Source organism: Lissotriton helveticus, chromosome 11, assembly GCF_964261635.1.
Source record: "Lissotriton helveticus chromosome 11, aLisHel1.1, whole genome shotgun sequence".
In the NCBI taxonomy this organism is placed as follows: Eukaryota; Metazoa; Chordata; class Amphibia; order Caudata; family Salamandridae; genus Lissotriton; species Lissotriton helveticus.
The window spans coordinates 1088826673-1088840211 of NC_136072.1; the positions used below are offsets into that span (position 1 = coordinate 1088826673).

The 13539-nt window shown below is 41.7% G+C and overlaps 1 protein-coding gene across 2 annotated transcripts in view; it reads left to right on the forward strand.

Annotated features, from left to right (window-relative positions):
• ACADS (acyl-CoA dehydrogenase short chain) overlaps nucleotides 1-13539 on the forward strand; it is a 58379-nt gene that overhangs the window by 15670 nt on the left and 29170 nt on the right. For both annotated transcript variants that reach the window (XM_078667698.1, XM_078667699.1), the window contains exons 4-6: nucleotides 7190-7301; nucleotides 8344-8495; nucleotides 8668-8838. In XM_078667698.1, coding sequence (XP_078523824.1) covers nucleotides 7190-7301; nucleotides 8344-8495; nucleotides 8668-8838 — 435 coding nt within the window. The remainder of the gene's footprint in view (nucleotides 1-7189; nucleotides 7302-8343; nucleotides 8496-8667; nucleotides 8839-13539) is intronic.

Sequence of the window (13539 nt, forward strand, 5' to 3'; positions counted from 1 at the left end):
GCTTCCTCTACTTGTGGCATGCATTCCCTTACAAACGTGTCCCTGCCATACACGTCCGATTACTTGTGCACTATTTTTGTTGCTTGTTCCCACCAAGCCCAATACCTGCTGTACACTTTTTATTGTGGCAACACTCCTCCCACAGTGAGCCTTACCGATTCCGTTTCGGTCACATGTACCCAATTCATTGCCCTTTATTCTGGCAATAGTCAGTCTGTATTTATTGGTCGGTCAGTCTTAAGTTTGTAAAGCCATAACTTTAGCACCGTTCAACAAAATTGCATGAAACGATCCAAAAAATGGTTCATCCAATTTGAATTTGTCATGACAGGGTTCATGCTTATCCACCCGTGGAGGCCGGGGAATATATGGAAAAGGGGTAAAAAATAAATTTTAAAAAAGCAGTGTTTCTTCCAAAGGAATCTATGATCTCTGCTACTGGAAAAAACGCTGAAATGAATTACACCAAACTTAGCACGAAAATAAACTTTACTCAAGGAACTGCCTTTGCCTGGTTTGGTGTATACCTCTGCAGTAGTGTTTGAAAAATGAGCATTTCAAAATTGTGTTGGGTGGGCTTGATTTGATAGTTGAACATGTGTTTTATGATTTACCTATAACTTTAGTGCTATTTGAAAATTCATACAAAATGTCTAAGTTCTTACGCTAAGCTAATCAGATGTTTGTTTTGCTTCCTCTACATTTTGTAATTTATGCAGATTAGACAAGGGTGGGCCTAGTTAAAAGGGAGAGTCAAAAAGTGTTAATTTGCTAATAACTATGGCTTCCATTGAAAATTCACGTGGTATTTGGTAGAAGTTTTTCATGTTTAGTATTCCGTGGGTACCACAAGTTGTGTGCAGATGCAGCCAGAGGGGGGAAAGTTAAACAAGCATTTACAGTGCAAGGGTCTCTGCATTATTAAAGGTAGAGCTATTGGCATTGCTCATGACATTTTTTTTTTTTTAAATCATAAATAAATGGCATTGTCATTTACATTGCCAATAGCTTAATCGTTAAATAAATGGCATTGTCAGTTACAATGCCAATAGCCGGGCTGGGGGTCCACGGCGCTCACACCTTCGTGTGTGTGGTGGCTGTCGGCTCGGACAATGTTCTTATTTTCTTTTAATGTGCAAATTCTGCCTTAGTGTTTTTTGCCATAGTTTAGATGGCTTTGACATACTTTTGAAGCATGTTCTTCTTTTTAATGTGTTGCTTACATTTTATATTTCAAATGTGAAACATACCAACATTTGCTGAGTTTTCGGAGCCTTTACATAAAAATACTGTTCATGTCTATGAAATACTGGCCAGGAGGCAACCTTCTGTCTCCGAAATGACCCAAATGACGTCAGAGGCAACAAAGCCGTTGCTAGTGTATTCTTCTCGGTGTCTTGGATACCTGAAGAGACCCCCCCCTTGTACACAGCGCCACAGATACAATGTTACTGTGTAAATAGTATGATGTTTATAAATGTCGCGTGTGTGTGTTTTATCTGTTTTAATTGCACCCTCACAATTCCAGGTCATATGTGAAAAAACGATTTGCCCTTAATTGACACCTTTAACCGTAGGTGTGAGAAGGACGTATATTTTAGGAACCAGGGCCTAGCTATGGAAGCCCTGGGATGTTCGAGCTGCGAAACCCTGGGTTCTGTAACACTGTACACTTTTCAGGGCCGGGCTACCCCGAGAGTGCTGGGACGTCTCCGAGCAGATATCGCTTGCTTAATTGGTCAGCTCAATTAGTTAGAACTTAGTGCTATGAACGAGAGGCTCGCAGGTTTGATCCCTGTACCGACCATTGTTTCACACGATTTATTGTATTGACCACCTTAAACCGAGGATTTAAAGGCAAGCCTCACATACTTTGTCCCTTAGCGGGCTCCAAGCTTTTAATCTACTATTTTACTAGGATTTAGACTTGAGACGAAGGTGGTGGTTGGCGGAAACACATTCAGCTCACGGCTTTTTGTGGCGAGCATTGGTGCCCCTCCCCCCGTTTGCGAAGCACGGCAGCACGGCGCCAGGGCCCAAGCGGGGCTGTTGCTTTGAACCCCGTCACTCACCATTATGCAAGTGCTTTGACCAACGGGATTTCTAGCTTGGGATTGATTGTTCAATCTAGATGCTGTGTCTGTTGACTGCTCCGACGGCAGTCTTTTGCGTGCAGGCAGGCGGGGGGCGTGTTTTTGTTTTCGCGCCAGTGTGGTGCCTTGGACTTCGCCCCTGCAGGCAGGGATGGTGTGCTTGGTGTCCGCCAGGGAGAGGGTGCAGCTCCTAGGTCCTTTGTCCCTGTGTAAAGGGACAGCGGTCGGAGTGCTCGGCGGGTTTCTGCCCGCATGTCCCCTCCTCGGACTGCGGCGCGTTTCGGAGCTGGTCTTAGTTTTGTTTCGGAGCCGTGAGTGCCCACCACCCTTGCCTTTCAGCTGTATTCCACAGCGGAAGAAGGTCCCCAGTGGTACCACCCCCCCCCCAGATATTAAGTGGACATGCCTTGGAGAGGCGGGGGCGGGCCGTCTGACCTCGACATAGCTGCCATGATTTCAGATTGCTTATGTGTGACGTTTTCTTCATTTAAAGGTAATGACGACTGACCTATTGTCTTGTGATTAAAATCAGTGTTTGTTTGCCAAAATGTAAATTAGCAGCAGACTACATAGGAGACTGTGTCCCGGCTTCGAATTCCAGCGGTGGGGGCTGAAAAGACAAGCAGGCGGGGAGAGGCGATGTCAGAGGCCTCTGTGCGAGCGCAGCCTGTCTTTTCCAGGGGTGGGGCTGCAAATGGAGCGGTGCAGTCAGAGGCCCCTCTGAGATCTCCGCAGGGGATTCCTGCGGTGCGGTGGGGGCTGCAAAGGGAGCAGCGCTCCGAGGCAAGAGTGCGGGGCGGTCCGGCCGAGCGGGGGGGCTCAAGGCGCAAGGCGATTGGGATGAGAAGCAGAGCGCTAGGGAGTCACGTCCACCATCATAGCGAGCTTCGGGCAGAAATGGCTGCCTCAAAGCTCAGAAATGTACGGAATCGGGGGCGTGTTTTTATGTTTGAGTGACGGATGACGTCACAGGTACAAATAATGCAAAAAAACACGCTCCCGAATCCGAAAATGACCGGGCTTAAAGGGAGTGATGCCCCTCTCCTCCAATGGCTGGCCTCCTTTTAGGATGCCAGCCAATGGAGAAGAGGGGCGGGTTCCAAGCCCCCTAACTCAAAAACATAAAATCTTCGGACTCCGCCCACTGCTACGCAGTGCGACGGTCCCCCAACCTAAAAAGGGGTGCAAAAACATTGCAAAAAACGTTGGTGCTTTTTAACGAACCTGCATGAAAATTTTGCGGGTTGTTAGCGAGGAAAGCTTAGTGTAGGAATTTCTGGTTTCTTGCAGATCTTATAGTGGGGGTAAAATGCGGGTCGGGTTTGTTCAGAAAGACATTGATTTGCTAATAACTTTATTGCAGTTAAGCAGACCTGCTGTACACTAGTTAAATATGTTTAGCTTGCCCACTGAAAGCCACTAAAATTTACCAGCATTTACTACATGCCATAACTTGAGCTGCCCTCCACATGCGAAACACAAATTTGTCAGCGGTACAAAGAAAAAAACAATTGACAGAACAACGTGGTGGCATACACCAATTACGGCCTATCTTGTGCGCGTTGCTAATAACTGGCACATTTTAGTGGTTTTGCACATTTTAGCCAGAACCATAGCACGATTTTTTTGTTTTTTTGTTTAAGAGATTTTTATTAGGTTTTAGCAAATATGATACAAAGCCATACAATGATAGGAGTAAACATACTAAGATAAAACATGAGGCATAAAATGAATGTAAAATAAAGGGTTAAACCATGGGAAGAGGAAAGAGAAAGAAAAGAAAATAGTAAGAAAGGAAGAGAAAAAGGTAAGGGAGAGCAGGGATAAGAGCAAAAGAAGAAAAAGAGAAAAGTAAACCAAGAGTCAGGATAATATATGCAAGGAAGGAACGGATCAAGCAATCAGTTTGGAGGATTAGACGAGAGATAAGTAACAAAGGGGAGCCATAGGAGATCAGATTTAATTTCTAAAGAGACAGAAGAAGAGGAGGCGACAGCAATCCTATGCTTGTCACAGATGAGGTTCCACCAAGTAATTGTAGATAATTTGGAGTTATCTTTCCAGCAAGATAAAATTACTTTAAACGCAATAGCAATGAAAAGATCAAGTAATCTAGCTTTAGATGTGACAATATCTATATCATCGGATACAGAACCTAAAAACACATTTAGTAATGATAACGAAGAAGAACATTGAAACACTCGCATGCATATATTCCAAACAGAATTCCAAAAGGATAAAACAGATGGGCACTCGTATAATTGAGGTTTAAGGGTACCTGTTACTGAAGAACAAGACCAACATAGTGGGGAAGATAATGGCGAAAACTTAGAAATACTTACAGGTGTGATAACAACTCTATGATAAATAAAAAACAGTGATTGAGTAATGCGTGCAGCAATAGAAACTTTAAATAATTTGGACAATAAACGATCCCAAACATCAACAGATAAAGAAACATTCAAATCAGTGTCCCAAGCAATCTCAGTAGACGATTTGGGTCGGTCAATAACATTAGATAACTACATTTTATATACAAGGGCAGCTTTAGGTTGATGTAGAGAGAACAAAGGACAAAGTGGAGTTGAGGGAGAGAAAGAGGGTAGAGTATCAGGTGCGGAAAGAGTTGATAAGTGAGATTGTATAGCGGTAATTATGTTGGTATACTCAGTCAGACAATAATTGGGTAATTGATATACAGTTTGCAATTCATGAAAAGGAAGAATAGAGTTATTCAAAAAAAATTGATGGACAAATGAAATACCCTTTTCTTTCCAATACTTGTAATAGAAGGATTTGCCCTTTTACTTAAGAAACTTATTGTACCACACTATGGATGCCAAAAAACATTGAAGAGGAGATAAATCCTTAGAGAATGTGTCATGCAACAGTGTTTGAGAGTATTTTAGAACCGGGTGTTTGGCCAAAAAAGAACAGTTAGACATAAAAACAGTGTGTTGAAACGAGAAGTCCTTTAATAGTGAACGTTCAAAAGCAACCCATGTAGGTATTGGGGAGTCTAAAAAATCATATGCTAAAGAGAAGGATTGTTTAATCAGGAAAGCAGAGTGGTAAGTTTTAAAGTTGGGAAAACGGACACCGCCTTCATTCTTAGGACGGATGAGTTTTTGTAGGGCGATGCGAGGGTGTTTATTATTCCATAAAAATTTAGAACAAATGGAATTTAAGCGAACAAAATATGAATTAGGTATTTCTATAGGAAGCATAGAGACAGTGTAAAGTATATGTGGCGTGATCATCATTTTAATAGTATCAAGTCTACCCCACCAGGATAGGAATAAGGGAGACCAAAGTTGGAGTAGGGATTGGATTTTATTTATAAGGGATGCAAAAGTAAATTTGAGTGTGTCAACAAGGGATGAAGAAAACCAAATGCCAAGGTATTTGAGTTTGGAAGGACACCATGGAAAGTCAATAGAAGTAAACATATATTGATAACGGGTGGAATAATTTAAGGGTAAAATTTCTGTTTTAGATAAGTTAAGTTTGTAACCTGAAACGGAAGAGTATAAACGAACTTCTTCCATGAAAAGGAGGGAGAGACGTTACCGGGTTGGCCATATACACCAATATGTCGTCAGCATATGCAGATATCTTTGTTTCAATAGAGGTGAATTTAAAACCATTAATATTCGAGTTATTACGAATTCGTTCCAAAAAAGGTTCAAGGCATAGGATAAACAATAGCGGGGAAAGAGGACAACCTAGTCTTGTACCCCTAGACAAGGAGAAAAACCTAGAAAATTGGCTATTGACAAAAATACAGGCTAGAGGAGAGGAGTATAGGAGTTTGACCAAGGAATTAAAGGAGGGACCAAAACCAAACCAAGGTACGGAACATAAATTGCCAATTGATGCGATCGAAGGCTTTCTCCGCATCCAAAGACAAGGCTGCAAGTGGGGCTCTAAAATTTTTACTGTGGGAGATGATGTTGGAAAACATACGAGCATTATCTGCGGCCAGTCTGCCTTTTACAAAGCCAACCTGGTCAGTTATAATTAAAAGTGGGATGAGGAAATCAAGACGTGAAGCAAGAATTTTAGCAAAAATTTTACAATCATAATTAATCAAGGAAATCGGACGATAATTTTTACATTGGGTGTGGTCTTTGTCAGGTTTGGGAATTATGATAATTAGAGCATCCAGAAAAGACCCTGATGCCTTAGCATTAGAAATAAGAGTTAAAAAGTTGAAGTAGTTTGGGTACAAAGATGGCATGAAACGCAGAGTAGAACTCAATTGGCAACCCATCAGGACCTGGTGCCTTTGACTTCTTCAGAGAGTTGATAGCACGAAGAACTTCTTGAAAAGAAACGTCTTTCTCCAGCTGGTCAAACTCATCAGGAAGCAACAGCGGAGGGGCGAGACCATCAAAGAAAGATGTTAAGTTCCGCGCAGAAGGATGTGTGTCATCAGTATAAAGAGTTTGATAGTAGTTATGAAAAACTTCCGCAATGTCTTCATCTGATGAAACCAATTTATTGATAGAATCATTAAAAATAAGACCTACAGTTTTACGTTCAGATCTGATTTTTAGATAATTTGCCAACATTTTACCCGCCTTGTTTTGACCTCCATGATATTTAGATTTGATTTTAGTAGGGTATTAATAGGGTAGCAATTTTATTTAGCTCGGTTTTAGCTTTAATTAGGTTCTGGAGGACATCAGTAGATTTAGAAGAAAAATACAAGTGTTCAAGCTGCTTGATATTCTTAAGTTGGTCCTCATATTTAGATCTATTTATTTTCTTCTTTTTAGAGACATAGGAGATAGTGAATGCTCGAAGGGCAGCTTTGAAAGCATCCCAATTATTAGGGATAGAAGTGTTCGATGGGTTGTTGAAACTGAGAAACTCATTAATAAACAGTGACTTCTTTTACAAAAGCATTATCAGACATTAGGAACGTATTGAATTTCCCATAGCACGATTTTTAACTCAGTTTTTTCAGTGAAAAAGTATATATCTCTATCTATTTAAAAATTTATTGCTATGAGGGGATAAAAGCTATATTACGGAGCGTTTGTGCTAGCATTTTATTTATTTATTATTATTGATATAATCTTTGTTTTTAGTCCCTCTATCTAGGCCCCATTTTGAAGTTTGGCTCTGAAGAGCAGAAACAGCAATGGATCACGCCGTTCTGCAGCGGTGACAAAATTGGTTGCTTTGCCCTTAGTGAACCAGGTAATTTATACAGAGTTGTCAGACGTGAGGCATGAAGAGCAGAGTACAAAGGTGTCATGCCAGTTGTACATATAGTCGCATTCACACCAGCATGGTTGTTACGTTATTATTTTTTTATTATTTGTTATTTTACATTTTATTTCAGAAACTTGGAATAAAGTAAAAAAAAATTGAATTATGATTCAGGCTCCCGGTTTTTAGTTTTTACAGATAAATACAGACATAACCATTTATTTTCCTGTCTGGATTTATTTTTAATGTAGATAAAAACGGAAATTGGATTCTTTTTTGAGAGATTCTAAATGCCGTTAGTCATGACTGCCAGGCCAATAGAGGTGCAGATTTACAGGTAAGGGGTTAAAAAAACAGAAAGGGATTTTAGTAAATTGGCTTAAACAGCAGTAGATATGCACAACCTTGATATAAAAATGTTTATTTTCATATTAATGCATGAATTTATCATCTGTAGGTGTTCATGTCATTGAAACTTTCCAGGCGTTCAAGCATGAATGTACACTTACCAATTACATAAATGTGGAAATATACTAGTTTCAACTTCATTTTTTCACAAAACTCAAAATAAATATGGATAAATTCAGATAACATTAGCAAAAAATAAATACGGATAAATGCGGACGGAAATGTAAAAAAAAAAACAATAAATTGGGATCCCTGATTATGATTGAGGCAGTCATTAAGTATTCCATCAAAGACAACCATATTCGCATGGAAGCAGTTTCCAAAGTTAGCAATATAATGCATGTTAAAATTATATTTGGTATAAATATTGCAAATATATAATTTGTAGGAAAAAATCGTATATGCTGTTTCTTTCACATGAACCCACATGTAGATAAGATAACATTGCAGGAAGAGTGGTTAGCCCCATCAGGCTGTATATGATAATAAGTGCTGGCTGAAGTTTCTGGTAAATGCATGGTCACACTGCCCGCGTTGCTTGGCAACACCCCATGAGAGATGAAGGTCTGAACTGCAGAGGTCTTTTGTCAATCTTGTTATCTTTTCTGGCATCCTTTCCCAGGGAATGGCAGTGACGCAGGTGCTGCTTCCACTGTTGCACACTTGGAAGGCAGTGAATGGATCCTAAATGGTACTAAAGCCTGGATCACCAATGCTTGGGACGCCTCTGCTGTGGTCGTATTCGCCACCACAGACAAATCATTGAAGCACAAGGTAAATGGGGACACTTTTCCCTGCCCATGGTGCAAATAAAATGAATGCAGATCCTTTTCCAGGACTTAACACATCACTATCCTAGATGTCTTCTGATGAAGTCTGAATGAGTTCCTTTGGTGTGTAACAGGCTCTGTTGGTGCAGGTTGTGAATACTGGTTTTATTTTTCAGGGTATTAGTGCTTTCTTGGTTCCGATGCCAACGCCTGGACTCTCGCTGGGGAAGAAGGAAGATAAGTTAGGAATTCGAGCCTCCTCCACTGCCAATCTTATCTTTGAGGACTGTCGAATACCGAAAGATAATCTCTTGGGACAGCCTGGACTGGGCTTCAAGATTGCCATGGTAAGAGTGGAATCCTGTCAGAGGAGAGTTCAATCTAGCCCTCCCTTATCAGCTCATGATATCACCCTTGGCTTATGACTGTATTTTCACTTATCATTATTGTAATATTGAAGGGCACCACCAAGTTGATTGTAAAAGACAGGTCTTATGTATTCGCGGTCATAATTCAGTCCAGGTGAGCTACGTAAAAATGTTAAATTAATAAATAATACATATTCGAACATTGCAATGTTAGTAGCTCCATTGAAGAAAATGCAGTGGCTCGGGGCTAATGATGACTGGCATAAGCCTTCTGCTCCAATGTTTGTCTTAGTTTCTTCCTTTTTAATTTAGAATATACTGGTCTCAGTGGGTGGAATTTTCTAATAGCCTTATGTCCCTTCTGCCTTGGGCCAGACTGGTTATTAAAGGCCCTATCCCTCGTTGTAGGCCTTCACCTGAAGGTATGGCCTATGACTCGAGTTTAGCACCTTTAGCAACTGATATAGCCCTCATCAGGGGACCATAAGGCTATAATACAACATTGGAAAGTTGAGAGTTTCATTGAAGGCAGTGGCCTAGCTCAGGGCCAATATTGGCTGGTACAGATGTTCTGTCCCAACATTCTATTTGTTGGCTTTCTGTTTCCTTCCTTTTTAAGTTACTACATTCTGCCCTCAGTGGGTGGAATGTTCTAAAATCATTATAGCCGTTTTGCCTCAAGCTATAAAGGTAGTTAAAGGCCCTCACCCTTGTTATAGGCTTTCCGTGACAGCTAAGGTCAGTAGTTCAGGTTGAGGGTCTTTAATGTTAGTTTTAGCCCTCGGCTGTGGGCTACACTGCTATATGAAGGGCGGTAAAATAGCACACTTTTAAATCAACAAAGGAAACTCAACAGTTTAAAGGTACGGAAATGGCAGGGATATAAGAGCCCGGAGGGGATAAGGAAAAACAGTGAACATTTCAATTAAGGGAAAGTTGAAAAATCAGTACTTGATGTTTTCTCCAATATATTGTTGAGCATTGATCTCATAGCTTGGCTTATTGGCATAGACCAGCACTGCAACGTGGTCTCTTTTGAAGCACTGCCCCATAACAAACTGAAAATGTTGATTTCCAATGCTGACTGCACATTGGACACTACCGCTACTTTAAAAGATGACATTGGTAACAATAGGCATTGTAAGTGATTCTAGAAGACGGGTATCATTCTGGCCAGGACCAAGTGGCAAAGCAAAGATCCCAACTGTGTTTCTGCTGCCATAAGTAAGGCACAGAAATAACCTTTGACCTCACAACAATACTCCTTTATTTTGTTAATGTACTAAGTTGAGTGTTCACCGCTGACACCCGAAAGACTTCCCACTTCAGTCATATACCTGGCCTCCACAAATTAGAATTTCATCAGATTCGTGATTCAATTTTTTTCTTCTAAATTCCACTTCTCTTGCAAATTGAAAGGCAGAGAGGTCTGGTAAAAACACAGGCACTATCTTTGTGTGTGAAATGTGTCCCCATAGCCAAAAAGGCACCAATTGTATCTTTCCTTAATTTCTATGCTTTCCCGATCCTCATCACAATGGAAAAAGGTATTACTCTGTGGTTCTAATTAAAAAAAGACTATATTGCAGATAAACAAGTGCAAGTTTCCTTTTCTGTTGTTTATGGTCACCTTATAGACAAATTATCATCTGATGGGTCCTTCCTTAGTCTCTTTGTTTAGGTTGCTCATTGCAATAGAAAAAAACACATCCGAGGTACTCCACTGTAGAAGTAATATTAGACGTGTACACTTGGGTCTAAATTATAAAAGCCCACCAAAGCAAGCCTGTGTGTAAAATTACATCGTGTAGGTCCTTCTGGGATCAGTCCCGACATCAGTTGGCGCACTTCCGGCAGGAACCCAAGCCGGTGAAAATGTCCAAGGTTTTAGAGAATGAAAAGATTCGCACTCAGATGTTTATCCTATATTTTCTGCTCCACCTCATACTTCTAAGGAGGAGAGAATCCATTGCCTTGACCCGAAAAGTGCCCTCTCCTTTTTACATTGATCACATCAAAGATCAGATGGACAACCAGCTCTTTATTGGGTTTACTGGGGCGAAAAAAGTCAAGGCTGTGCAGAAGCAGACCATCTCTCAATGGATTATACTCTGCATTAGCATCTGTTATACATTAGCAAAGAAGCAGCCACCTGTGGGCTTTAGGGCCATTTCACCAGAGCCTAGGCCACTACTACTGCTTTGGCATTGCGGGGTACCTCTGTAAAGCTGCTACATGGGCATCACTCAACAAGTTTACTAAGCACTACTGCTTGGACTGTTCGATCCCTCAGATGGGCATTTTTCCTGTTCCACCCTCCAGAATTATTTTGTTTGAGCCAGTTTGCAGACCCACCTTCATGGAGGTATTGCTTATGCATCTATTCTAAAGTGAGGAATCGGTGGTTAAAGTCTCTATCAGAAGAGCAAGTTACTTACCTTTGGTAACACCTATCCTGGTAGAGACCTTACTTAAATGTAGATTATTCACTGACCCTCCCATCTCACCCACTCTGGGAACGGGGCTCTACATCCTAAAGATTCCATTAGACAATGAACATGGGTAAAACCTAGGCTTTTTACATGGCTCCGTGTTTTCAGTACAGAAATATATTCACACAAAAAACACTGTCAGCACACTGGGGTGGCACTTTTATTTGCAACGTCACTTCTGATGAGGACGCCGCCACTATGGAGCAGATTGATGCCACGTGCAGAGGTACTTATCAAGATTTTCAGGATCTAGTCTGACGCCTGGGGAATATTCTAAGATGAGGAATCTGCAGTTATATAGTCTCTACCAGAACAGGTGTTATCGAAGGTAAGTAACTTGTTCATTAATGTCCCACTTAGCATCTGTTCTTGTATCAACTTAGGGATGATTGTTTGTGTTGCGTGAATTCAGTATTCCATGTCACTTTCATTACTCCTCCGGAGTGGTCCGACATCTATATTGTATTTCTTCCATGTAGTCCTTTATTATGGATCATCTCCTTTGAGCTCATGTCTTTGTGACACGTGTACTGTGTTTTTGGTACTGTTACAACATGTCTTCTTACTTGATTCCCATTCTTACCTGCTGGTTGTTGTTTATACATAATTTGGTAACTGTTGTTTAAAAACATTTTTTTTTTTTAATCTTCATTGAAATGCTATTATTGAGGCCCACTGCAAGTGTTAAGCCTTTTAATCCAATACTATTCCCACATCAAAAGTATCAGATCATGGTCACACTCATCAGGCTTTCATATTTTTCAATGACTTGGAACCTTTTTTTTTTTTTTTCCTCCACAACTTTTTTGACATTTTGAATATAAATATACAAAGTGAGCATGTAATATGACTCAATCCAAAGCATATGGTAAAATCACGTAATGCAGAAATGGACTGATGTGAGGTGGTAGTGGATTGACATACCACAGGGTATCTCTTTGGGGCATAGGTAGCTCTCACTGCTGATCTCAAAGCCCATCGTTAGTTTTGCCCTTCCAGTCCAGCACCGCAGGCCCGACCTGAGGCCAGGCCATGGCTAGTCCGTTAATCAGTGTCCACATCTTGGTGCACAGGAGTTTTGCAAACCACCAGCCTCTTGGCAATAGACCTCAAACCTCTTGGGACATCCTCTAGCTGAGTATATGACCTTTTCTGAACCCATACGGGGTCGATCTAAGCAATCCACTTGGTCTTGGTTGGCAAGATCGATGAACTCTCCCCACCCCCAATCTGGACAATATCCCTCTTTGCAACCACCAAACCGAGTGTACAGAATAGCACCTTCTTCCCAGGAAGACTGATGTCCGCATGTACTCCTAGCAGAAGAAATTGGAAATTAAGTGGAATGCTTTCCTCAAGTATGCCCTCCAACTCTCTCAGGATCATGTCTCAATATCCATACATCCCGGTCACTCTCAGAGTGTGTGAAAGAAAGAACTTTTGGCACTCAGGCATTTCAGGTAAGCAGACGTGAGGGCTTTCCCCATTTTATGGCACTTGACTTTGTCCATATAAGCTCTGTGCAGCACCTTAAATTGGATCAAGCAGAAGCACAGTCTAAGGCATGGGTACTCACAAACTTTCTCTCGGGGGCCAAATTTACAGTGTGGTTTGTGTCCGAGGGCCGCACCGGTGGGGGCGGGGTCAGTGGGGAAGGGGGCGGGGCTAGAGCAACAAAAAAAACTGCGACCATGAGGTTGATCACAGGTCCCTTCAGCGGACACCTTCGTCCACTGAGCCACCAGACCCGGCATACACACATCTCTCTCCCTGTCTCCCTCCCTCTCTTTCTCCCTCTCCCTCCCTCTCTCTCTCTCTCTCTCTCTCTCTCCCCTCCCTCTCTTTCCCTCCCTCTGTCTCTCTGTCTCACTCACTCTGACTCTTACTCCCTCTCACTTCCTCTCACTCCCTCTCTCCATCTCTCCCTCTGTCTCACTCACTCTGACTGTCTCTCTCCCTCTCTTCCTCTGTCTCACTCACTCTGACTGTCTCACTCTCTCTCTCTGTCTCCCTCCCTCACTCTGTTTCCCTCTCCCTCACTCTGTTTCCATCTCCCTCACTCTATTTCCCTCTCCCTCACTCTATTTCCCTCTCCCTCACTATATTTCTCTCTCCCTCATTCTGTCTCCCTCTCTCTCCTTCCCTCTCCCTCATTCCCTCATTCCCTCTGTCTCCCTCTCTCTCCTTC